This window comes from Mus pahari, chromosome 5 (assembly GCF_900095145.1).
Source record: "Mus pahari chromosome 5, PAHARI_EIJ_v1.1, whole genome shotgun sequence".
NCBI lineage: Eukaryota > Metazoa > Chordata > Mammalia > Rodentia > Muridae > Mus > Mus pahari.
The window spans coordinates 112,700,555-112,727,320 of record NC_034594.1 but is presented as its reverse complement, the minus strand read 5'-3'; the positions used below and the strand labels follow the sequence as shown (position 1 = coordinate 112,727,320).

Sequence of the window (26,766 nt, the reverse complement as noted above, 5' to 3'; positions counted from 1 at the left end):
CAGCTGCACACTTCTAAACAGCTGTACACCTCCACACATCTGCACACCTCCACAGTTGTGTACTTCCATAAGGCTGCATCCTAAAGAGTAACCTTACCTGTAAATAAAGCTTGCGGTGTTTCTAGGTTCATGAAATATCTTCTCCGGTTTAAAAGAAACCCTAGCCAGAAAGTAGTGGTGCATACCTTTGGTCCCAGCACTCAGGAGGCAGAGGCAGAAGCAGAGGCAGGTAGAGCTCTGAATTAGAAACCAGCCTGGCCACAGCATGTGTTCAGGATAGCCAGGACTGCACAGAGAGATCCTGTCTCTAAAAACAACAGCAGCAACAACAAAGCAAACAACACCAACAAAAGAACCCAGGAAAAGATGGCTGATGGACAAAGTCAGACTCCCCCTTCTGAGAAGCCTGCTAGAAGGCACCCCCTGGAAGCAGTTCTCAGTAGTTATGGGATAAGTGTGGACACAACCGGGTGTCTAGGTGCACTCTGTAATGTGGCACATCCATATGGAATCCATGAGCAGGAAATGGAACACTGCCTCTGAACGTCCCGTCTGGGCATGTTGGTAAGCATGGAGAGAGGAGGAGGCTGATGAGTGGGAAGCGGGTATTAGAGAGATTTCCAGCACTGGGGGGTGAGGGGGGGAGAGCTTGTCCCAGATTCACTGTGCTCAGTGCCTCCCCCCCACCACTGGAGAAAGTTTTTATGGAGAAAGTGGATTAACGCTCTCCTCCCCCCCCCCACCGCCTGGCCCCCCAGTAAAGGTTGAGTGTTCTGGCTGGCCATTGGGTAGCTTGAATGGAGGGGCGGAAGTCTTCTCCTGACGTTAGGGATAATTGGGGCAAAACATGGAGAACAGTTGAGATGTAGTTAGGTGTGAAGGCTGAAGGAGGAGGATTTGTCACATGGAAGACAAGGCTACTCAGTGCAGGGACAAGCTACTCCATTCATTTATTCACTTCCTTCAAAGTAGGAGGGACCAGGAGATGATTTGTATGTGGGAGATTTAAAGTAAGGTATATGTGTGTACATGTGTATATACTAGCTAAATATAAATACAAATATAAATATATATGTATATAGTGAATATATGTACACATGTATGTGTGTGTATATGCATCTTTACTACATTTTATGTATGATTTCATAATAGTTTAATGCATGTGTTTTTAGAGATGTTTCTATTAAGTTACACGAATGATTCTTTTTTTGAAGATGAACTGATACTAACTTTTGATGAATAATTTGGGTAAAATTTGAAGATGACAGATAAAATCTTTTATAAATGATTCAGAGAATGCCAAGAATGTATCAGCTGTTACTTACTTGACCACAACTAATAACTTCGGCTTTGACCAAGAATAAAATAAGTTTTGAAGCCCAAAGAAACTTTGGATTGAAAATAAATAAATGCTTCCTGTGCATGTGTGTTATATAAAATGTCTTTTTCTTTTTACAAAACCCCCATATCGTTTTCTATTTTCTGTCTTTCCTTGCTCATTAAATCACCAGGCAGCTTTGAATCCGTGCTGGGAATGACTTATTCCAAAGATTCAGCCTTTACGTTTGTCTTGACATGTTGACTAAAGAAAGATAAGACGCACATTTCCAGTTAAATCTATTTGTAAATATACTTGGTTCAGAAAGCGTTGTCACATTAAATGCACCAGGAATGAGTATCTTTCCCCAGGGTTTAAAGAGCAACTTTTGATATTGTTGAAGAGTCAGTTAAAAATAAGTCAGTTAAAAATAAAACAACTCACAATTCTAAATTGGCTGAAACATAATTTGAGCTAAATATTTATTATTTCCATGCAGCATGCATACAGGTATGTGTGTATGATTTTCAAAGGCTCGTATGCTTCTCACCCTCAGACATTTATTATTAAAATATTCTTCCATCTAAGAGGCTTTGGTTATTCAGATTATTTCTGTGTCTCTGTGTTTGCGAGTTTTTGATTTTTATCCATCGAGGCCACCACTCTCCTTTCTCTTTCTCTTGGGCAGTTTCCCCACAGGGATTCCATGGTTACCCAAAGTACTGACTTTTCTAAGAAGGTTTAGTTATCGAAAGCCCTGTGAGCAGCAGTTGTAAGAACAGTATCAGTGTTCATCATTAGGCAAGAATTAGTCATTTCTCTTGGTGTTCATCTGGAGATAGATAAATATGAGAGGGTGTTATGTATCCCAGACTGGCTTAAAACTACAGTTGACAATTACCTCCGACTAAGTGTCTAGGGTTCCTCATTTTCTTCAGGAAGGGTGACACTGGATACATTTTATTCATGGTTGCTTTGTTTTCATCCCTCACTTGGGTGCTCATTTATAGCCAATCCATTCCTTCTCCATTTAACCTCTATAGAGAATGATTTAACAACAGGAAAAAACCCTCCACCCTTCACTCGCCTGCCTTCTTTCCCCTCAGCCTTTTGCTCCTCCAGTGTCTCTGTTTACTGTAAAAACTTTATGAGTCACTATAGTAGACAGAAGGGGCCGGGCTTCAATTATTTAGTCTAATAGGTTTATGGATGTTATGCTTATCTTAAATTTTTAAGTAACATCCTCAGTTTGATTTTTACTGTTTTTAATTGGGACATAATTATAAATCTTTATAACATACATTGATAATTTACTACATGTGTGAAATATGTGGTTATCAGACCAGCATAATTCCTGTCATTTGTTTTTGTTGCTGTTGGGAAGCTACAAACACCGCTTTCTTAATTCCTCCTTAAAATAAAATGTATAATCAGTTCTTACGCTATAGTTTTTGTCCTACAGTGTGTGCTCTAGAATATCCAGAACCTACACCTGTTATGTGACTGTTCCTTGTTACTCATTCTCAAGCCTCAAACCCTTCTTAATCTCTAGTGCCTGCAGTTCTAATGTATGTGGGAGGTGTTCAGTATCCTTTCCCCAATTACAAAGATTTGGAGTCCCTCACTACTTCAACCTACACATCTACCAGACTGAAGTAGTAGGACTTAATCAAACTGCTGACTAAAAATATCATTCGTTAAGATAGTGTTGTATGAGTTTAATCAGCTTGCAGTATAAGAACTCAGATTTGAAAAACATGATTGTTTTTTACATTTTAGAGCCTTGAAATTTCTTATTTTCAAAGATACAGGAGCATCCTTTTGGTTATATGTTTTGGGTTTTTTTTTGTATGTGTTTTCTGTCCTCCTTTTGTGCATCATAGCAGCTCAAAGAGCCACGCTCCAAAAACGTAGTGTGTCTGAATGTCTATTTATGTGTATGTGGACTTAGTATTTAACATAATAAAAAATTCCATCATGTTGTCAAAGGACATCACCCTTTTTGCTTTACAGCCCCCCCCCCCCCGCTCCCTAGCAAGAATACAGGTCAGACTATTAGAACTGTCTGTACCAACAGAGTAGGGGTTTGGAGCTAGGCTGCTACTGAAATAACTAACAACAAATGATGCTTGCCCGCTGATGAGCTGCGTGACCCTTTGTCAGTCTCTTAAGTTTTGTGAGCATCCTTTTCTATCTTCATCTATAGCATGGGAATATTCTTATCCCTGTAAGGGTTAGATGGGAATTAGATGGTTCATGAAACACATTCAGTATATGTTAACTGTTCAGTGTACATTGCTTATTATTGTATTATCCTATTGACCATCACTTCATCCTGGTTATTTGAGCAGTAGATGTGAGTGCCAGTATACACTCCGCTGTTGGCCTTTGGAGGGAAAGCATCTAAGGTTTTTGTTGTTTTGTGTTCACATAAGATAAAGTTCCTTTGAACCTTCACAGTAAATACATGCAAATAAAATTTTCATCTGTGTGAGTCTGTGTATACATATATAGATGCATGTGTGTGTGTGTGTGTGTGTATGTGTGTAGAGGGAAGGGGAAAAGGGAGTATTATAAAGAATTTACATGTTAGCCTAAAAAATGTAAGTCACTATTTTACTAAATAATTCCAAACTTCATTTTTAGATATTTGATTTAATGGATGCCAAAGCACGTGCTGATTGTATCAAAGAAATAGATCTTCTTAAGGTAAATAATGATCTATAGGCTATTTTGAATATTTCTGAAGAAGTTGATAAAATGACTTATCAAAATGTTACATTTCCAAGTCAACAAGTTTTAAGGCTTTCTCAGTGGCACACTCTTTGCCTAAGGTAGAGGCTGTGTGTTTTGAGTACTATGATTTTGATTTATGATAAAAATAATTGAATCATAACATCATGTAGAGCCAACTTTTTCAAGACAAAGATGCGTGGGCCTAAACACTGGAGGAATTTTGTCTAGCATTCTTTCCAAACCTATCCTACTGCTCAAGTAATATCAGTGCATATTGCTGTCATGTAGATATGTGTCGCACTGAGAGCCTGGAGTACCCCAGATGCTTCATGTTTGTAAACATTTCCTAAATAGTTTTTTTCAGACTTAGACAAAGTGAATTGAGAGCAAGGAACATTTTAGTTCCTTGTCTACCTGTTAAGTGTGATGAGGTTCCAGTCACCTGGACAGTGTTTTGTTGGTGGTGGTGTTCTTTTATAGACTAGCTTATGCTATATTTTTCATTTGTTTTCAGTCAAGTATGATGGCCCACACTTGTGATCCCAGTATCTGGGAGGCTAAGGCAGGCCGAATCCAGGTTCCAGGCCCCAAAGCAAACTGGGCTACAAAGCAAAAGTTTCTCTTTAAAGAAAGGGGAAACCTTGCTATTTTCTTCATCTGTGTATGTTCTTAAAATGTATCCGTTTCAACCAAAGTATTTCAAAACTATGTTTTTCCACTCTTCCCACTTGAAGTAACTCTTTTAAATACACACTCACATACACTTGCACACATGCACACATGCACACACACTTGCACACTCACAATATATACAAACACATGTGTGCACATGCTTGTTCTCTCTCTCTCTCTCTCTCTCTCTCTCTCACACACACACACACACACACACACACACACACACACAACAGCTTTATTAGGGGAAGCATGGAAGAAAAACTTCTAAATACAAAGAAAACCACCTATAATTGATGAGAATATCTCTTTGAGAATTTAAGTCTCGTGTTAACTTGTTCAAAATTTGAACATAAAACTTGAAAATATTTATGGCTTGCTGTATATTCTTCAAGGTGAGATTTTTTTCTTAGGGATGATCTTAATCAACTCACATAGTTAAGTTCCATGTAGTTATGATCATATTTCTTGATGTAAAAACTATATTTAGATACTATATGTAAATGTTAGATGTGGTTTTGAGCAGTCTAGCTTTAAAGGAACAGCTCGTATATAAAAGTAACATAAAGAGATACATACAGTTTAATGTTTTTGTTTGACAGTCTCATTTAAAGGATATAATTTTGAGCAATTAATAATTCAGTTCTACCATTTACTTATTGCCTTTATATGCCTACCACCCACAGCAGTACTTAAAAAAATATTGAGTACACTATTATATCTAATAAAAACATTAAAATAAAATTTATTCATATCTAGTTTTACTTGGGATAATTGTGTTTCAAAATTGACTATAAAAATAGGCTAATATAAGAATGAATTGCCATTGCTAAATTAAATTTATTGAATTTGACTTTTTCCTTAGCAACTCAACCATCCAAATGTAATTAAATACTATGCATCATTCATTGAGGATAATGAGCTGAACATAGTTTTGGAGTTAGCAGATGCTGGTGACCTCTCCAGAATGATAAAGGTAAGTTTGTTCATGCATTTGTTTTTCTGACAGAGCTGCTTATGAAATCTGTCACCCTGGTAGCCACTTTAAAGGTGATCAGGATACTACTGTCCTGGAACTCACTCTGTAGACCAGGCTGGCCTCGAACTCAGAGATCGGCGGACCTGCCTCTGCCTCCCAAGTGCTGGGATTAAAGGCGTGTGCCACCACTGCCCGTCTTAGCTTACATTTCTAAATGCACCCAAGTCACTTTGGAAGTGGGCATAGAGACTTGTTTTGAAGTTTAACTTGAAGTTAGAGGTTTTTAGCTTTTTACTCTGAGCATAGTATCCTTGGTTCTTTGTCTTTGGACCTCAGGGGAAGGAGGGTGGAAAGAAATCCAAGGCTAGAGTCATGGCAGAGTTGTTGAGAGTTCTTACCATGCAGGGATGCGGAGCTGAGATCATGTCTCCCAAATTCATGTAAAAAGTTGACCGCAATTGAAGGTGGAGACAGAGTGGTTCCTGGAACTCACTGACAAGCCAGAGAGCTGAGTAGGTGAACTCTAGGTTTGGTGAGAGACTGTGTCCCCCCAAAATAAGAAAGAGAATGATCGAGGAAGGCATTAGCCTCAGGCTTCTACACATACATGAGCACCCATGTTCAAGTATCTGCACAAACACGCATTCCAAGTGCATATGCACACACATGCGCACATCCATTGATACACACGGAAAGGAAAGAAGCCCAAGAGCAGCCTGAGCTCTTTCTGAGAGGACGCCTCAGAGAAGAATTGGAATCTCTGACTGAAAAGCTACTTAGTGCTCTTTCTTAGGAGCACATTAGTTGGGTTTATATTCATTTGCAATAACGGAAGCCACTGAATGAGAGTAAGTGCTTATCCTTACACATGCCACCTCTCTGTGCCACTTTCTCCATACTGTAATTCACAGGGATATTATAGCGATTAAAACTATTTATCCAGAATTTAGAATCGTGTTTCACATTCAGTCTCAGTCTCTTGACTAGAATCTGGTCTCATGGGCATATTTACAAGACAGGCTCCAGTATAGAGTCTATATTCCACTGTCTGTGCCCAGCAAAGCCTCTGTTACTGAGGAAGACAAAGTGGCCAGTATGGAACCAATCCAAACCAACCAGAGGAGAAAAACAAAGGTAGTTAGAGCCTTCTGTAGCCAAGGAATCGCCCACTGTCACCTCCATTTTGACAGACACTTAAGGCTTGAAGAGGAGTAACAGCTTCATAGAGGGAAAGAGGTTAGGAGTTAGGGACTGGGGTGCCCTGGCGGAGGCTTCTAGCACAGCAAGGATCTGAATGGACGTGAGGTTATGGTTTCCTAGCAGGTTGGGTTTCAACTTCTGTTTTTGTGAGTGGTCTGGGTATTCCCAGCTTGTACATTGAATCTTTCTTTGGGCAGGTAGATTCTGGTAAATCACTAATAGTCTGTTGCTAGTTATTGGAAAGAGTTCCAAACATGTTCCTTTAATTCTCATGAGGATCTTGGGAAGTAAAGGTAATAACACTTTAGGAGCATAAGTACCATTGCTGGGAAATAGCAGAGCTGGAATTTTTTAGAAGGTCTATTAGGTACAGTTGTTCATGCGATTTCCTTTAATGGCACTCTTAAAGATTCTTTGAATATCAGGTGCAAGTACTTGACCATCTACTCAACCAAAGGGCTTCCCAGCTCACAGTTCATCACTGTCTTTTTGGTCAAGTTGCTCGGTAGTTAAGAACTGGGCTCCTGAGAGGGGCTTCAGTGTCAGCCTCTCTAACTTGTATCACTCAGACGCTTACAGCTCCCTTACCTGTAAGATGATCCCAGTTGGCCAGAGTTTTCTAGTTATAACAGCACCATATAAAATGAAGTAAAATTCAGTTCCCAGCACAGGAAAATAGAAGTTAAGGTAATGTCATTATGTTATGGGAGCTGGTGCAGCACTATAGTTGACATGAATCACTTCCAACCAGTTATCTGATTTTCTGTTTCAGGGGCTTTTCACCACTTACTTATGCTGCCAACTGCCAAAGGATTTCTCTGCAAGTTAAAGAGCAATAAAACTTTATAGTCATAGCTTTAAGAAGAAATCAGGATGTGTTCTGTGTCCACTTCTAGTGGACCACCTAGACTTCTACAAAGGAAAGCTGTCTTTATAAAGGACTGAAACTTATATAAAACTATTTGAACTTTTAGGTGTGAGGTTTTTTTGTTTGTTGTTGTTGTTTTACTTACTGGAGATGTAATGGGAAAGAGGGTAAATCTCTGTCTCTAAGGTAGGTTCAGAACAATGGGATTCTGTGTGGAGTGGGCAGTACTTCTGTAGACAGATGGGATTCTGTGTGGAGTGGGCAGTACTTCTGTAGACAGATGGGTGCAGCCTTGCAGTGTTCTCTTCAGGCTTCTGACTAGACTTTGCAGATGTGTATGATGTAGCTGACTGTTTAGAGATCAATCAGTTCTTTGTATGTTTGGAGCATGGCAACTTGTTATACTTCGGTAAAATCCTAGAGTTTAGGTCCCTCCTCTGTTGTGTTTGTTAGAGTGTAGGCATTGGATGATGTTTGCTTTCTTGTAGGTTCTGGAAGTGTTTAGCTAGTCTAGGCATAAGACTTTCTGGGTCAGGGTTCCTAGGACCTTTTAGATCTCTAGATCTAAAACGTTGAATGCATAGTGTCATTCATCTTTGGCATAAGAGCTGTAACAAACTTTAAATAACTAAAGTCATTTCCTAGTGGACCACTTTGGATCCTGAGTATAGTGTGTGTGTGTGTGTGTGTGTGTGTGTGTGTGTGTTGGTAGTGGTGGTGTTTTATTTTATTTTATTTTTTTTTCCAGCATATTATTTGACACTTGACCAAATTGCTGTGTTGTTTTTACAGGAATGAATCTCTTTGGATGATCTCACTTGAAGGTGTCTTTTTTCAAGTAGAATTTTATTATGGAGCAATGCAATTCAATAGGGCACATAGTTATGTTTTCCCTACCCCCGCATGCTTTGTTTTGTGATTATCTTAAATACAAAAGGCTTGCCTGTCTTGGATTTGTTTTCTCTAGTTTGTACTCATTAACATTTTCCAGAGGTAATCACCAACCCTGTGTCCAAACACAACTTCCTCATGTTGTTTTCTATTTGGACACAGATTTAGTTCAAAGATACATGTATGACAACATGTATATACACGTTTACAGGCAACTCACAATTTAATTACTATTACTTTCTTAGAGAGGAAGAGAAAGCTCAAGTAGGAAGCCTGATATAGCATGTTACAACTCTACACCTGTCTACTTCCCTTTGTCTTGTGTACATTTATGAGATATTGCTGAGAAACAGGATATACACATTTTTAATCATAAAGATTGCTACCTTACTCTCCTGAATAGTTTATGCCATTTTATAGCTCCTTTTTTTTTTTCCTGAAGTAAAAAACCACCTCCATTTTTTTTCTTGGTCATTAGCACATGTCAGGGATATGGCTTACACCTTCTTAGGACTCAGAATGTTCCACAAAAGACAGTTTTCAACCAATACTCATAGAAAATTATGTGACTTCTGTTGTTATATATAAGAGACATGGTTTTCATCAGGACAGCTGTTGGGAGATTGGAAAACTTTTATGGCAATAAAAGCCTTCTAGGTAGGGTGCTGTATGGCCTTGACTCACTTTCTCTTCAGCGATTGGGCCACAGCTGCCACAGCTGTAAACTGTTTTATAACACCTGTCTCATAATGTTATTATGAGAGTTTACTCATACCACACACACACACACACACACACACACACACACATACACACACACTGAGTGGTACTGTACCTAACCCAGCCTTTTGTCATCCAAGTCTGCCCTCCCATTTCTGAGTGGCTAGAGTCCTTAGGCATAAGTGATTACCTATCACATTCCCACTGGTCTGCCATGACGACCTGTGTCTGGCATCGTGCTTTCTTCCCTTCTGCTCTCCTGCTAACTTACTGTTCCACAAGAGGGATTGGTATCCGTCCCTCCACCTGGGTCTCTATCGTTTCATTGCTTTCTCAGCTTAGGTCTTCTCATTTCTCGTTAAGCTAGAACCATTGTGCATCTTCTTGGTTTCATTCATTACCATTCAAATATTTTTGTTTCAGTATTCATTTACATATCTATATATGCATACAGACATATACACATATTCCTTATTCATTCACTCTTTCAAGAAATTTGTTTTCTGGGGGTGGGGGGGGGGAAGACAAAGAAAATGATAAGTCAAGCCTATGGTTTGCCAGATGGTGTTTAGAAAGTACAGTGTAGAAAAGCAAAGAGGGACAAAAGGCAGGAGTTAAGAGGAGGGATGTCGCTATCCATGTGGCATGCCCGGAGAGGGCCACAGTGATCAGCTTTTACTAGCCTCACCTCTGCCTGCTTTTTCAGTCAGCCACTGTCTCCAGTTCTCGTTCTTGATCACTCAGTAACATTTGGATCTGCTTTTTCATTGCCTTTTGGAGTACTCCTTGGCTCTCAGAGCGCTAAAGGGTTTTGTTTGACTGCTAACTTCTTGTTTACTGAACCAGTCCCTTACCCTTGCCTTTGGTGGTGGTGTTGCTTGTTGGTTGGTTGAGGTAAGGTCTCATGTAGCCCGGCTGGCCTCAAACTCACTATGTAGCAGAGTCTGATCTTGAACTCTTGATCTCCTTGCTTCCTCCCTAGTGCTGAGATTGTACCCGCCACTCTCATACCCAGCCAGCCTGTACTCCTGCAGTTTTAAGACTGGCTTTTGGATTTTACCCACTGTGGATCATGTCATTGATGCTTCTGGGCGTGGTTATTCTCTTGTGCCTGTAAACAGATTCATGATCTTCTGTAGACTGCCCCTGTGTTTGTAAGCAGACACTCAGCATTAGAGCATACTGGAGACCAGGGCTCTTCTCTCTTCACTTGATTCTCTCTGACTTATTTCAGTTTGTCACAGAGTTTTAACGTCTTTTAAAATTCTATGTTTTTTCAGATTGCTCTCCCTGTTTAGGTCCATTGCCCCATTTCTTTCTAGAGTTTGAAGTGAGGCATCTCTCTTTCACAGAGTCAGAGCTTTCTGATTCCCCCCCGCCCCTCAACCCCCAGGATCTACTCTGTATATCTGTATTTTTTAATCAGTCTTTAGGTGGCAGGGAAGAATAAGAAAACCCTCTGTTTTCAATCAGATAATCCAAGGGTTTCTTAGTGAGGGTGAATGTTTGGCAGCCTGTGTGGTTAGGGAGATGAGCTTCCCGAGGGAGGAATCTCATTCTGCGTGGTCACTGTTCATATCCTAGAACGGTGCCTGACCTAGGGCGGTCACTTAGTAAATGTCTGGGGTAGAATCGGCTTTTCCCGAATTCTCTGCACAAGGGCCTTCCGTGCCTTGACTATCTCTTAGTGTTTTGTCCTTGGTCTCGTGTGTGCGTTTCTTTCTCCCCTGGATGCCCTTCTTTATTCCTGGTCAAGTTTCTGTCTCTTTATCCTTAGCTCTTCACTGGCATACCACTTCCTCAAGCCTTTTCCTTTGACCTCAAAGGTGCTTTCTATAAAACATCTTCAGACATACACATTTAATTTCCTGGGGTGCAGTCCTTCCCCAGCATGTAGTAATACAATCCCATTGGGATTCTTTTATTGGTATTGCCTGAGACTTAATGCTCTCTTGAGCAGAGACTGAATCCTTTCTTCGCCAGCCTGTCCTCCGTTAGATTGGTACCTGGGTGATAGCAGGAACTCCATATTGCACACAATATTACCTTGGCTACAGTTCTCTGTTCCCAGGGCCAGTACTTGACATGTAGAGCAGTTTCCTAGGACTCTATCTACACCCAGGCCTCATCCAGGCTTGCTTCATTACTGAGTGAGAGGAAAACCTTCTGATGCAGCAGTGCAGAAGTGGGTATGGGTGGAGACCCTAAAATTCTAAAGATGTTTTCTAAACACCCTGATTTCATAAGAATTGTACAAGGATACTGACAGAGGAGTTTCTTTTGTGAAAGTGGCCTAACGCTTCAAAAAGGGAAGCAGTGAAGGCTTGCATTGTGTGAGCAACGCTGTAAATCACCACACGGCTCCACAGCGTGCACTTCACTCTCTCAAGTCTTCAGCCTAATTGGGTTAGAAACGTACGTATAGCTCCTGGTCTTTATTCCAGAGATGAACCTCTGGATAGCGTTGCATCAAAGATTCTTACAAGTAAATAATTAATTGGTTTAGAGCAGACTGACAAATATAATTAAGCAATTTATAGTTGAAATATTCAGTCTTTCTCTAATTAGTGACAGAGGACTACCTGAGGCTGTGGTCAGATGAAATACTTCCCAGATGAGTTTGAGGATAAAAGGAAATCTGGAGGTTTTTGTTTTTTGGTTTTTGGTTTTTTTTTTTTTTTTTCATCATAGATTTCTTCATTAACAGTATTCACAATCCTAAAATAAAATAGTTTTAGAAAAGAGCTTGAGTTCAGGTAAGCTACAGTGTTTTGGATGAAAAGGAACTCTAAGTGTGTTCCATTGTGAGCCCTGTTGCTTATTTCAGTGTTGAGATCTCAGAAAATACAGTCATTAAGACACAGATCTAAGGGAACAAGACTATGCTAAATATCTGCACAGAGTTTTGTTTGTGTCTGTTTGTCAATGATATCATTACAATACGTTTGAAATTCTCATAGCTCTTTTGCAAAATATACTTCATTGAACTGTTCTAAGTCTAAGTAATAATTTATAATGCATATTTGAAAGCCAGTTCGATACAAATAGAAAAATATTAGTGTATATTTATATATTTTAAACCTGTATTTTGTTACAACAAAATACATACAACAAAACATACAACAGTACAACAAAACATAACCTTATATAATTAATCTCTTTAGGGGAAGCTCAGAAGTCTGTCTGCTAACAAATGTCTTCCGACAATAGTATAATTAAGAATGAGATGCATACTATTTTAATAAAATATTTTCAACAAAGTATGCAATACACATGATTAAAATAAATTTCCTCTTTTTAAGACTGAAGTATGTCATTATTCCAATTAATTAGTTAAGGCTCTTTATGTATTTCTAATGCATTTAGACAAAGATTGTCTTCTTGGATCATTCACTTTGTATTTCTGTTGTTTCCATTTCTGTGTCTTTCCTTTTGTATGTGTGTGTCTTGTACACTCCCTGTGAGGGAATTTTCTTCCTTGTAGCCATATGATTAAAGTCACTGCTGTTGACCGGCAGCCATACTCAGTTGGATAGGTCCCTGCGTTATCCTGCCACATGGTCTTTTCAAAGGCTAGGCCAGGAGAAAAGTTTCTCGTTGTGAATCTCTTTGACTTCTTGTAAGGGCTCATCGGACTATGTGAAGCCAGCCCAACATAATGTCTTAACTCAAAGTCAACCGGTTTGGAAGCTTAATTACATCTGCACTAAGTAATTCTGTCATACAGTGACATATAATCTGGGAACAATATTCCTTTTCTTTCTTTTATACATTCATTGAAAACTGGTTGACATATGTTTATTTATTTGAAGAGGTCACACATGTATACAATATAGTTTTAGCTCCTGCTACACCCTTCCAACTCCCCCAGGACCCCCCAAACCATCTTCCTTACTTCCTATTCTCTTTTACTATTATTTGTATTCAGAGCCCCAATTCCAATTAGTGTTGACCTTGTACAGATGGGTGTGCGCCTGTCCACTACAGCATAGACAACTTACCGGTGGCTGCAGCATTGTACTGGGTAACCCACGGTTACCTTGAACTCATTACCTATCTCCACCTCATAGATTCTGAATTACAGGGACCACCTCAGCCAGTTTAGGGATAAATGTTATAACATTCACTTGCTCAACTCATATTCAAAGGAAGAGGAAGAATATTACATTGTCTTGGGGATTAGTAGGAATGAAATATATCGTATAATTCAATTTCTCACAAATGGATAAAGTAGCAGCTAGCGTATCAGCCATGTTTTGAGGTGATTGTTATCTTCGAAGAATAAAAGTTAGAAAACAGCATTTATGTCCTTGGTTGGGTTATTGTTTTATATCAAGACACACTTTTACTTATCCAATGTAAAGGTTGTATTAGAAATAAGGTCATTTTGAAATGTCTTTTACACTCTTGACCTCTGCAAACCTGAAAAGATAAAGTCTTGCCAGTAGCATCATCTCTCTTTGATAGGGCTGATTTATTATGTATCAGGACATCAACACTTCCCATTTCAGCCTGTTGCCTCTATCGTACAACCAAACCTTGCCAGTGGTCCCAAATATAGTCTTGCAGTAATTGTATATGCCTGTGCATATATCATTTAATTCAGCTTATTGGATACAGTATTCTGGTCAGGATTTTTACAGAGCAGCGTTACATGTGCATTATCCTTTGAATTTTCTTACAATTGTGTAGTTTGATAGCAAAATGGTACAGAGCTTAAGGACTTCCTTACCTTGAAAATGATATGTCATAAAGACTGTTGTATTGTCTGTGACGTGACTAAAAGGTTATGTGTAAATTCTGAACTGTGTGTACTTAGGAAAGAGAGAAGCTGACTTTCCACGATTATGGTTCCTAGCGTTGGGAGGTATTGATAGCACTGGCTGAGAGCCACCTTTGCAAACAGCCTAGCACATCCTAGCAGGAACTCTGGAAGAGCTGTTTTAAACTTCTTAAATTCTTTTGTTTAGGTTTTTGATGACTTGCTGTCTTATGGTTCTTGTGTGTTTTCTCTATCCACATAAAAATTAAAACATCTTTGTATCTCACTGTTGCCTGGTCTAATATTAATAAAGAGATAAATAGTTTCGTTAATTTTTTGATCATCTATGTCATCTTGGAGATTAACTTTTGCTTTACTTTTTCAAAAAATTATGAATTATATAATTTATGTTTCTAAAGATAGGGTTTCCTGTGTCTTTGCTATGTGACTGAGATGTGACCTTGAATTCCTGATTCTCCTAGCTCTGCTTCCTAGCTCCTGGCATCATAGGTGTGTGCCACCCTGCCCACCTTCTTCCGCTTTTTACAAATCTGACTTTACCTAGAATATTCTATGCAGTATGGAAAACCTCTGAGCCGCTTAGGAGCATTTCCACCTACCGTAGTAACAGATACTTCTCCAAAGAGTTGCTTATCTGCAATGCAGGACCCTTTCCTTGTGTTTTTTACATTTTTTTTTTTTTACTGATTTTTAAAAAAAATATTCTGAATAAATATTCCTGGTGCTGATATACCTGTGTTTAGAAGACAGATTATAGATGAAAGAACAGTGTGACTTGGTTGGAAAACATTTTACCAAAATGAGTAAAAGATGAGATGCCAGTGGGTGTGTTCAGTGGCCTCCTACTGGCCAGACCCATTATGCTTTACATCTTAGAAATCAATGAGTATCTGAGCCTTTTCCTGACCACCAAGAGTAAAAGTCTTCACACACTGCGAATTAGTGTAAGACTGAAATGCCAACTGATAGATGTTTACCCATGAAATTCTCACACACCTGTAAATAGCAAGCGGTTGTACATCTGGGTCTGGCAGTTCCTTATTATGTAAGAATTATTTATTATATAACATTTCAGAAGAAAATGTCTCCTTAGAAAAACCAATAAAAGTTTCACTAAATAGCCAGTTACAGTTTCAGAAACAATTTGTCTTTTTTGTAGCACATCTCTGCCTTTAATTCTTTGCAATAATAACTGCAAAATGCTGTTTTATAAAAATAAATGCCTTATAATTTTAAAGGTGTCTGGAGATATAACATCCCTGCTGATGTTTGAACTAATTACAAGTTGCTGGCAGAGGACTCTACCTGCTGATACCTCACAAGTGACGATGTATATATTAAGTGACCTTGTAAGGATCTTCCTACAAGCCTGGTGTTTTGTTTGTTTGTTTGTTTGTTTTGTTTGTTTGTTGCATTATTACTAACCAAAGATTTGAAGGTTATGACAGACCTGTAAACTTACCTGTTTTTAAGTGTGAAAATGTGCTAAACAGACATTTATGTGTTATTTGTTTCTGAAATTCTTGAGCCACAGATAGTACTTAGAGGTAGAGAGCGCTTTGTTAGATCATACCCGAATTCTGTCTAATGTAGTAGGGAAACTGACTATCCTTGTTGAGTGACGGGCTTAAGGTCACATGGCTAATTCTTAGCAACTCTCCTAATCAATTCTGTTCTTGAGGCAAGCGTGTATTGTTCCAGGCACATTTAAACATTCCAAGTAGGAAATGCTTCCTTATATCTAAGGTCACATCTTGATGTTGTTTTTACTATGTAACCAGTGGAGTGAGTACATTTTTAAAAGTTGCTTTCTATAAGTTCCAGTAAGAAGCTACATAATTTTGGGGCTCCTTGATGAAAAACAATTGAGACACTCTGAGGTAACAAGGAATGGTCCTTAAACCAAGTGGCTGATACAGAATCTGCATGGCTACCTGTCTGTCCATAACACTGCCTCTGAGAATACCAGATGTTTCCTTGAAAAGTTTTTTTTTTTCTTTCTAAAGATTAGCATGTATAACTACAGGCTTAAATATTTTTATATGCCATGGATATTCATACCTGTTTCAAGTCAGGATCATTTTTTTCCTTCTCTGTTAGGAATGTATGCTGGATAGTTTCAGTGAAGCTTTTTCAGGAATTGCTTGAGGATGCTAAAGATGCACACTGAGACAGGAAGGAGCCTTGCACCTGGGGCTCCAGGGTCTAGAATGCAAAGTCAAGGTTTCTCTGAGTTCCAAGAATAGTACTGAGCTAGCCAGAGCCCATTTATACATGGGTTTAGTGTTAAACATTCAATCTGCAGGAAACTTTACAGTTAAAACCAAAGGTATCTATTAAGATTTTTTTTTCTTAAATATTGAGTGGGGGCTGCTTGTATAAGCCTGTCTTTCATAGCAATAAGTCACTTCAGCAACAGTATAATCTCATGTTTGTGTTTAAGTTTATAACTTAATTAGCTTTGTGTTACATTTAGTTTTTCTGTTGAATTAAAGTGAATATTGTTAATAGTGTTAGAATATATATACAGTACTTCAAGGTGAACATGCTTTATAAAGACACTAAACCCATCTAAAAATTATATCCAAGTGATCTATTAAACCTGAGTGGCAACCTTTGTCCTCAGGCCTTTACCTATTTTATTTAGGGTTTAAAGACATTCTGTTTCGTAGCATGAACATGGTAAATGTGCCACAACACATAACCTTTCATGTAAATACTGTTATTAATTTTTAGAAACTTTCCTTATGTTAACCATTGCTTATGCATGTTTAAGTCTTACATGTTTGCATTAGGTGTTTTATAATAGAGAATTCAGTATTATTACAGTGATATCTAGTGTTCAGAAAGTAGGAGTTTTGAAAAGCCATGCTATCCTGCTAGAAGATAAAAATTCCCATTTTAAAGAGGTGTGTGAATCTGAGAAAGTTGAGCCGTGCTGATGTCAAACTTGCAGTATTAGAAATGGGTTAGGTAGTTCTGTAGCTTTGCTCCCTAGGAGGCAGGCAACAGTGCCACCATGAGAACCGATAGGTTTGCAACATTGTAACTGTTGGTTCCACAAACAGCAGAAGCCCTCCTTTTAAAGACTCTTTGACATGCCCAAGCATTTATTAAGTAGACAGTTTAGAAACTGAGGCAGACCAGTCGTATAATCAGACTTTATTGCCTGGGAGTCAAATTCATGTTCTTCTTCAGTGAGATTCCTAAGGTTTGTCAGGTCAGCATGACACTCATGCCAGGTTGCTTTGTCCCTTTTAATTTGTTATAGGAAACAGTATCCGGGAAGAATATATGCAGTCAGGTCTTCTCCACCCTAATGTGCGTTTTGTGGCCAGGATTTTTCAATGTCCTGGGTTTTTCAGTGTCCCCTTTATCGTTTGTCTTTTAATAGTGAGACTTGAAAATAAACAGGCACACACACACACACACACACACACACACACACACACACACACACACCCCAGCAGTTATAATAACTAAGAAAAAGAGGCCATGAATTTGAAAGAATTCAAGGGGCAGGGGTGGGGTGGGAGGGTGCGGTACGTGGGAAGGTTTGGAGGGAGGAAAGGGAACAGGGAAATGAGGTAATTATATTACAGTCTTAGTTTTTTAGGTTATTTAAAATAATAAACTGCTAAGTTGATTATGGTTATGATGAGTTTAGACTCTGTTAAAGCATTAAATTTTTCTTCCATGTTTTAATGTCTGCATGATGCAGTGCATCTTTGAATGAAGAGACCCGGTACCCATCTTGCTGTTGGCATCAGTCATCCCTCTGATGTGTTAATGTGGCATAGGGGGAGTGCATGCACAGGCTTTATTGGATGCATTCCAAGTCTCAAGGAAAATTATGTGTAAAGAGCTGAATTTTCAGTGTTGTCTCCTTCCAGTGAAAACTGATGTTGACACAGTCTGCCATTAAAAAAAAAAAAAAAACCTTCCTATTGAAACCCAATATGGGCATTTCTCCATAGTGAGAAGGATGGTGGTATACTTTCATTATTACCTGATCATTTAGAATAGACTACTGATTTATTTGCTAATGAAGTTGCAAAAAAATCATTGATTTTTTTCAGCCATGTGCTATGTAGGAAAAATTAACCTAGTATTCTTACCTTTTTTAAAACAGACTTTTTTCTTCCTGTAGCAATTGGGCACAGTGGAAGGGGGTGTTGTTCATTGCTGATGGAAAAGGACTCTGTAGCTTTGCCTTTTTAGCTAGCCCTCAGCTGGCCACAGGTGCAACTCAGAAGGGCCAGCTTTTCACTTTCCCAAATATAGTTTTTTTTGCATTCAATACCAAAAAGTTAATTGGTTGAAATTTTCCAAATGTGGTTTTCAAATACAGTAAAAAAAAAAAAAAGAAAAGAAAAAAAAAAAAAACAGATTTAAAATTTGATATGTTAGGACATATGCTTCATAGTGTTAAGATTTTTTTTTTTTTTTGAAAGCTTTGTAGAAAAAGCTGTTTAAAGGTACCATTTCTTCATGTTGGTAATTTATAAGTACCATTCAGTATGAAACCCTGTTGTTTTTAAAAATGATTTTTATTTGGATCTTGGTATGCTGCTTTCGTAGTCTCCTGTCAAACTTAAGAGAGGAAAATGGACGATGCTCTGTAGCTGTGGGCTTCTGGTTGTGTTTAGCAATTTCCCTATCAGTCCCTGGACCACTCCCTCCTACAGCCTGTTGATACTGTCATCGCTTTGCTTCAGCTTTCCTGTGACCACCTCGCTCTCCAGAACGTAGTTTCAGAAGACAGCTTTGCTTTGTTATGTGCGGTGAATACACTCACAAAAACTTCTATACCGTTACTTAAGTTTTAGTAAATCAGGGTGTTTCAAGTCACAAATGCAGCTCAACTTTTAAATAGAATTCTAGAGTGAAGACATTTGCCTGAAGCAGGACTGGCTTTTGTTTGTTTGTTATTTCTATTTTTTGTTGTTGTTGTTGTTGGTGGTGGTGGTGGTGGTGGTGGTGGTGGTCTTTAAGACAAAGTCTTATGTGCTAGGCTGGCTACAAAGTCCTTACTACCTAGGTGAGGAGGAGTTTGCCCTTCTGGTCCCTGGCACCTGTCTCCCAAGTGCTGAGCTTGCACTTCCGACTCACCTGCATCCTCTGTCTTACAGCACTAAGACTGCAGGCATGCAACACCCTGCCTGTCTTTGTGGTGCTGTAGATGGAACCCAGGCATGCTAGACACACACACACTTTATCAGCTGAGCAACATACTCAGTAAGAATGGTCTTTTAGCGAGTCTACTTTAATATTTCTTCATTTCCTAAAACCGTAGTCCTTCTTGAAATGAAATGTGAGATAAGTCATTTTAAAGTAGTTGGACATTACAGAATAGTAGTGTTTCATAGCTTAAGAATAAATAGGAGGAAATGTAAGTCATTTTGTCAAGTGAAATTTCTGGAGTTGCCTTAGTATAGAAAATTATACTTAAAAATAATAATAATGGGAGGATAGAAGTTGATGTTATTCCGACTTACTGATTCTCAATGCTGGAATTCAACCTTAAGAAATCTGATTTCTCAGAATCACTAATTTTTTTTTAAAAAAAATATTTTAAACAGCACTTTAAGAAACAAAAGAGGCTAATCCCTGAACGAACCGTTTGGAAATACTTCGTTCAGCTCTGCAGTGCACTGGACCACATGCATTCTCGAAGAGTCATGCACAGAGGTAAGAAAAGCACGGGAAGTCTGCAGCAACATCTTAAGTAACATACGCTGTCGAGCAATTTAAGAAAGCTTCCATTCAGTCTATGGCATTACCCGGTTTTGATCATTTATGTTTAAATTGTATTTTAGCAGGACTATAAGCATTAAAGTGAAGCCCTGCTTGATGATAAATAATGGGAATTATGCTTTGCCCGACTTCTCTAAATACCGTGCGGGTTCTATGGGTAAAGAAAGTGAAGCTGTGGGAGACGGTGCATGCGCAGAAGGAAGAGGGTTTGTCTTTCCTTCCGACAAGCAGACTGTGGCATGTCCAGCCTCAGTCCTTAAGGGGTTCTTTATGGTCAATCCAGTTGTTGGGCAGAGACTCAAGTCACCAAGAGACTGATCCACTGATTTGGGGGTGTCACATTCTGAAGCAATTTATTTAGGGAATTATGATTTCTGAAGCCATGCAGTGAATACATTGTGCATAATATTGCTAAGCTATGATTTTATAACTTGTGTAAAAATACCAACTCCTTTTTCGCAGCCTGTTATTTAAAACTGTTAAACAAAGGGGGCACACGTTTATTTTGTGTCTCAAATTTTCATTCATATTCTTTGTGATATTAATTGGACTGCGAAGTTTGAAATATATGAAAATAATTCAAAATACAGTGAGTGTTCCCAGTTCAGCCGTTCATATTTAATGGACATTTTGAATCCTTCCACAAAAGGAAATTTCATATTCCTTTCAGATTCCCAAACTTATAGCATATCTCACCTGATCTCTTCGTTTATTCACAGATATAAAACCAGCTAATGTGTTCATTACAGCCACTGGGGTAGTAAAACTCGGAGACCTTGGACTTGGTCGGTTTTTCAGCTCCAAAACCACAGCTGCCCATTCTTTAGGTAAGAGACACAATTTCACTGCTTCAGTTGGGTACGGGTGTGATTGTGTTGGTCATGGTTTAAAACAGGTTATGCCAGCTCTACGGTGCAGCTTGCAGTCTTTGTAAAGCTCTCCTAGGAGTCAGCCGCTCCTGACAGGTGCTCACAGTTCCTTCTTACCTTCTACACGATGGATGCTCGCTCGGGTACTTCTGCTTACTTGAACCAAAGCAGGCCCTGAGGTTTTTGTTGTTTGCACTGGTTTTTTGAATAATGCTGATAAGCCTGGCTTTTACTGTTGCCATGGAGAACTCCTTTTATCTTATTTGTAATGACCGTGAGATAATGGGAAACTGTGTTTTGGAAGAAGTCTTCACTGGATATTTTTTAAATGCCAGAGGTAATAATTCATACATGTTTATTTATTCGATGGGCGTGTAACTGGGATAACTATTGAGAGAGAAAACCTAAAGATGATGACTCATCATGAATGAGGGGAAACAAAATGTCTCTTTTTATAGAATGGAAGAAATACCCACAGTTGATTCATTTTAGAGTTAACATTATTTTGATGTCCTTTTGCACCTAAAATAGAATTGGTGTAACTACCAACATTGTATTAGCAGTGGGAAGAAAAATTGTTTTGGATCAGAAACAATAAAAATTCCTAGAAGAAATGTTTTTTAACTTGTGTTAAAAGTAGAGTATCTCATGACTCTCCAAGTCACCTTTTTCTTCTAGTACATATAAGATACAGGAAGTAGTGATTTTTAAAATAAGAACTAAAGCAAAAATTAAGTTGGCCTTAATTTAGTTGTGTCTATCTTTGCTGTCATAATTTCCTTGAAAGTCACTAATGCTTTGAAAGCAGTCTTTTAGATGTGAAGTGAGGAGCTTTTAAATGGGTTATTGAAGAACAATGATTTAAACTAAATAACCAAACAGGAAAACAAGCATCCAGATAAATGGCTGGAGACATTTGAAGGTGTTTGTTCCTAGCGTTGTTCCTGAGCATCCGTGCACCTTGAATCTATCATTTATTAATATTTTGTTTCTAGAGTAGACTTTGGCTTGATGGACAGTGTAATGGAAATGCTTACACTTCCCTGAATTTCACTTTGTTAGTTGTGACGATTCCATACTAATGTCCTAGAGTAGTTAGTTCCTTCACACTTCACACTTAGCGGTCACATAACTACAAGGCCTTTTCCAGGTAAAGATTGTGATCTGAAACCTCATAAGGAATCAGTAAATCTGCATAACCCTTTGATAAAGTTTTATGGGGGAAGGTACAATTCTTATAGTGGGTATGGTAGACAATTTCTAGGAAGAAGCCATGGCCCTTCCCACTAAAGACACTGCCACTCTCTGTGGCTCATTTGATTGCTGTCCTAACAACACCGTGTCATTAACTCACTTGAAACACTAGTTTATAATTGCATGTGCACGAACACTAATTGCACGTCCCTGTGCACACATGCGACTTGTTTAAATGCTGCTTCACAGTCACTCTTGAGCAGGCTGTAGTGTTTGAGCTTTACCAAACTAATGATTAACTTGAAATCCAAATCAAACAACAATTTTGAACAATTCAAAGTGGATTCAGTCTGAGACATTCCCTACTTAGGGAATATATATATATATATATATATATATATATATATATATATATATCCAGATTTGGGTAATGTGTCAGTTTAAAATTATTTGATATGGAGACTAAAGTGAATTTTAACAGACTTAAGAATTCAGTAAGAAATTTCCTTTAGGGTCGTGTTGATGCTATGATTCTAGTGAATCCAAGACACTTCAAAACTGCACACAGGGAGGTAGAAAAACAAGGCTCTTTGATGGTGAATCCATAATGAACTATTTTTTTTTTTTTTTTTTTTGGTAATTTGTTTTTTCATCCGGAGGGGGAAAATCCTAATTTTTAAAAATTCTTTTATTCTTGCTGATCTTTTGTGCACAGTGAAGATTCTGATGGTGTCCAATTCATGTTTTATAAGCAAAGTGCACTGTGTAACCTGTTAAAGTTTGAATTCAGCTTGTCAATCATCATTGGACCAAAAGAATCAAGTATATATATATATATATATATATATATATATATATATATATATGTGTGTGTGTGTGTGTGTGTTCATATATATATATATATAATAGAGATAATAGAGCAAGCATAGAAGTGCTCACACATACTTTTAGTTGTTTATGGCAGGTTGGCCCTAGTTTTAACGTCTAGAGAATTATTATTCTGCTTTTGTTACATACATTTATTATTATAAGCAGATTTGCTGTCCTCTAATAGTGGAGTATGAGAAGTAATTAAATATATGGTGACCTATATGAATTTATTTTGCTCCTAAAAATATGGTAGAACAATTTATTTATCTTGAGTGAGGCATTTTCTAGTTTTCCTGTTAGTGAAGTCTGTGGCGTGCTTAAAATAGGTCTAACTGTTAGTGAAGATGTGAATTAGATGCTAATACAATTCATAGAGAAAAATATTTTTAAAATATGGAGGCCTAGGGTTTAGCTCGTTGGCAGAGTTCTTGTCAGCATGCACTCTGACCTGGATTCTATTCTCAGCACAGCATAGTACAGGCACTGCGCATGCCTGTGGTCTAAGGATGTGGGAGGGGAAGACAGGCAGAGCAGAGGTTTATGTTCATCCTCTGCTACATAGGGACTTTTAGGCCATTCTGTTTTACACAAGACTCCATAAAGATAATAAATGAATCAATGGGAAGAACAACAAAAAAAAAAAAAAAAAGAAGAAGAAAAGGAAAAGAAAAATGAAAATTACCTGCGCATCACAGTAAAGTCTGTGGTAGAGCCAAATTTCATTTTCACTTTGTCAAGGAACTTATTTTTTGTTTTATAGAAATTTATTTTATAGATGCAAAGTTCTCAGATTTTGGAAGAATATCCATACACATAGCATATCTACTCCCTCCCAAATTATATGCATTTATGGAGAAATCAGACCATCCTCCTGGAATATTTTATTTCTTAATGTCTAGAAGAGATCGGCTACTCTGTGGCTGTTTTCCTGCCTTCATACCACAGATCTTAGAAACTTCAGCTCTGTAGCTCCTCAGCACACAGTGAGCTCTGTGCTTCCCTCACACCCTCTGGAGCAGACACACTCATAGAGAAGACCATGTTTCTAATCAGCCTCACCGCTCACTCTGAAAATACGACAACATAATAGCGATATTAATAGTTCCTCGGATACAGATTGCAAATACAGAATCTGATGTGGGGATCCCAAGCCTTGTCCAGCTTCCTTCAGTTCCTGTGAAGCAACAGCCATCCCCTGGGACCTCACTCTTGATTGTCTTGCCTGGCCCAACCACAGCATCCTCTTTCTCCACTCCCCATCCCACGCTCTGGCTCTCTAACCACTTTGTAATGATGGGCTGGGGAAATGGCCCCCATTTGCTTCTTGGCCTCTTCTTTAATCATCTTAGCCACTCCCACTTGAGTGATTTTCCTTTCAGTGTTACTTCCATCCAGGTTTGATGTTTCTTTGCTGCTAGAGCAATGTCCAGCATTCAGGGTCTTCTAGAGTTCACCGGTCTCTAATGTACTCTTCTTATGTTTGACTCTATTTTTCCTCCTTAACTGTGCCTCCCCTACCTCTGGTTTGTTCTGAGCATGGGAAGAAACACCACAGTATCCTAAATACTTCTGGATTTGTGTGCTCACAGCTCTGGAGCACTTTCACCAATGCCGCTCATTCATTAGCTCTTCTGGAACTCAACGTTCCACATTTACAACTTGAGGGTCCAGAACCAAGGCTGCAGCAGCACTTGGGTTGCCAGGGGTGACCACAGGGATGTCAATTAGCTTGAGCCTTCAGAACCAAGGCTGCAGGGGATGGTCTGTGCGTCCACATAGAGGGCAAGGGTTGCTAGAAACTCCTCAGTTTCATTTCTGGTCTGAATTTAAGTTGAATTTTGGTTGTGCATTCAGAAACCTTTTACTGTAGCCCTGGTTTTCTTGGCCTCAACGTTGCAACCCATAGTTGAGAAAATTAGACAAGTCTTTGTCTTTTATGACACTTAATCCGAAGTGGAGGAAGTAGTAAGATGATTCCATGTGCCCAGAAGGAGGAGGGGGAATAGTTAGCAAGTGTGAAGTGGGGTAGGCCAGTCAGTCAAAGGATCAGAAAGAGGTTACTGTCACACAACCTGAGCAGTGACTGCTCAGCCTCTCAAGGAGGTCTAGGTGAGCTCCAGTTTGCTGGAGCAGGGGAAGGGAGGGGCGGGGCCAGATTTAGGAGGGATTCACATTGTTGTGAATCCTACTGTTCTGCCCAGGCAAGTTTTTACAAGATTTTAATGAACAGAGCAGCATGCTCTGAGTTGAAGATAGCACCCATGAGTGTGCTTCAGCTGCTTTCTGGTCATGCATGTCTGGAGTTGTCTACGCAGCTGATTTCAGTTTTGCCGTGTGCCAGCAGCATAGCATGCCTGTGGACCAGGAAGATGGTTGATATCTGCCGTGATCTGCGGTGTGGACTCTTCTCCGGGTTATCTTCTTCTGTCACCCCTCTGTTTCATAGGTTAATTTAGGACTTTGACTTTTGTGCTTGGCCATTGATATGGCGAGGGCTCTGTATCTAGGAAGACTGTTTGTCCCTGTGGTTTGCCTCGTTTTCTTTCATATTGTTTGTCAACCTCACAGATGTAACAGTTGTTGGGAAACCTGCTGTCTATCCACATCCTTAAACATTTATGGTGAAGAGAACAGCTCTTTCTTGATCCAGCTTTCTGATTGACTAGGTCAGTGGCTTTCAGATTTCTTAAGGGTAACTCCCAAACAAATCGTGATCCCATGGGACTGGAATCGCGTATGCTGAAGCACAAATTGCATGTAGCCATGTTTTGTACTACAAACGGCGGGAGTGTTCTGACCTTGTTCTGTTTTATTTCAATTGAAACGATGCTGATTGCAAGCTGGTGCATTGATTTCACAACTCATTGATGAATTGCCTGGCCTGCAGTTTATAAACCCTGCGTCCAGATCTCTGGAGTTTATACTTACCTCATTCACACTTTGATTCCCATTCTCCCACTTGACCACCTTCTCCGGCCTACTCTGAGCAGCTGGTCAAACATAACTCAGCCCTGTGTGGTACTCCCTGTGCTGCTGCTGCAGGTGGGTGGTGACACACAAAAGGCATCTCAACAGTCTGTAGAGACTCACGAGTGTGTCCATTCTGATTTTGAGAAAAATTCAAAAGGGCAGGATGGGTCTGTTCAGAGGGTGGCGCATAGGTCTTTGGTTTCCTTGTTTGGACTTAATTCTCACAGAGATTTACTTTCCCATTTTAACAGCACGTAGTGACATTTTTCTTGCACATTTTATGGTTTTCTGACTGTCTGTTCGACCTGGAATTACCTAACCTAGTCTGCTGTGGCATTGCCTGTGAATCTACCATGGAACATAGTTGGCTTTCTCTCAGTCCTGGTTGCCCAGGCCCCTTCAAGAATTAGGAAAAATTAAAACAAAGCTGGGAGCTGGGGCTCTGGACAGGTTTTGTATAAAAGGGTGGGCTGAACTAAAAGTGTTGGTGTAGGTGAATTTATGTTGAAGAATAAAATATAGTTTTGCATTAAAACATTTTATATCTCTTGTCACCCCAGAGTACTTTGAAGTCTACACTTGGTCTTTGGGTACTACTTCCCTCCCCCCAACACACACACACACACACACACACACACACACACACACACACAGAGCAGCCCCTATCCTGTATTGTCTTCAGTTCAGCATTTGGATTGGGGATTGCATGATGATGAAGAGCCCAGGAACAATGCTCAGAGATAAAGGAAAAATGCCTCGTTTCATCTTATATTTGTGCAGTATTTCTTTTCGTGGCATCGCTGTAGCTATTCCAAACAACCCATAATGATTTTTTTTTTAATGGGAGTAGTTGTAAATGAAGTGGGAGTCATGTGTGGCCTTAAGGAATTTTCATCTTTCTAAACTAGGATACCCTGAGCATAGAAGTTTGCTGGTGGC

At 39.1% G+C, this 26,766-nt stretch overlaps 1 protein-coding gene across 4 annotated transcripts in view; it reads left to right on the top strand.

Moving 5' to 3' along the window:
* Nek7 (NIMA related kinase 7) overlaps nucleotides 1-26,766 on the top strand; it is a 127,591-nt gene that overhangs the window by 75,122 nt on the left and 25,703 nt on the right. For all 4 annotated transcript variants that reach the window (XM_021197737.1, XM_029538721.1, XM_029538719.1 and 1 more), the window contains 4 exons: nucleotides 3,965-4,027; nucleotides 5,592-5,702; nucleotides 19,750-19,858; nucleotides 20,644-20,751. In XM_021197737.1, the coding sequence (XP_021053396.1) occupies nucleotides 3,965-4,027; nucleotides 5,592-5,702; nucleotides 19,750-19,858; nucleotides 20,644-20,751 (391 nt within the window). The remainder of the gene's footprint in view (nucleotides 1-3,964; nucleotides 4,028-5,591; nucleotides 5,703-19,749; nucleotides 19,859-20,643; nucleotides 20,752-26,766) is intronic.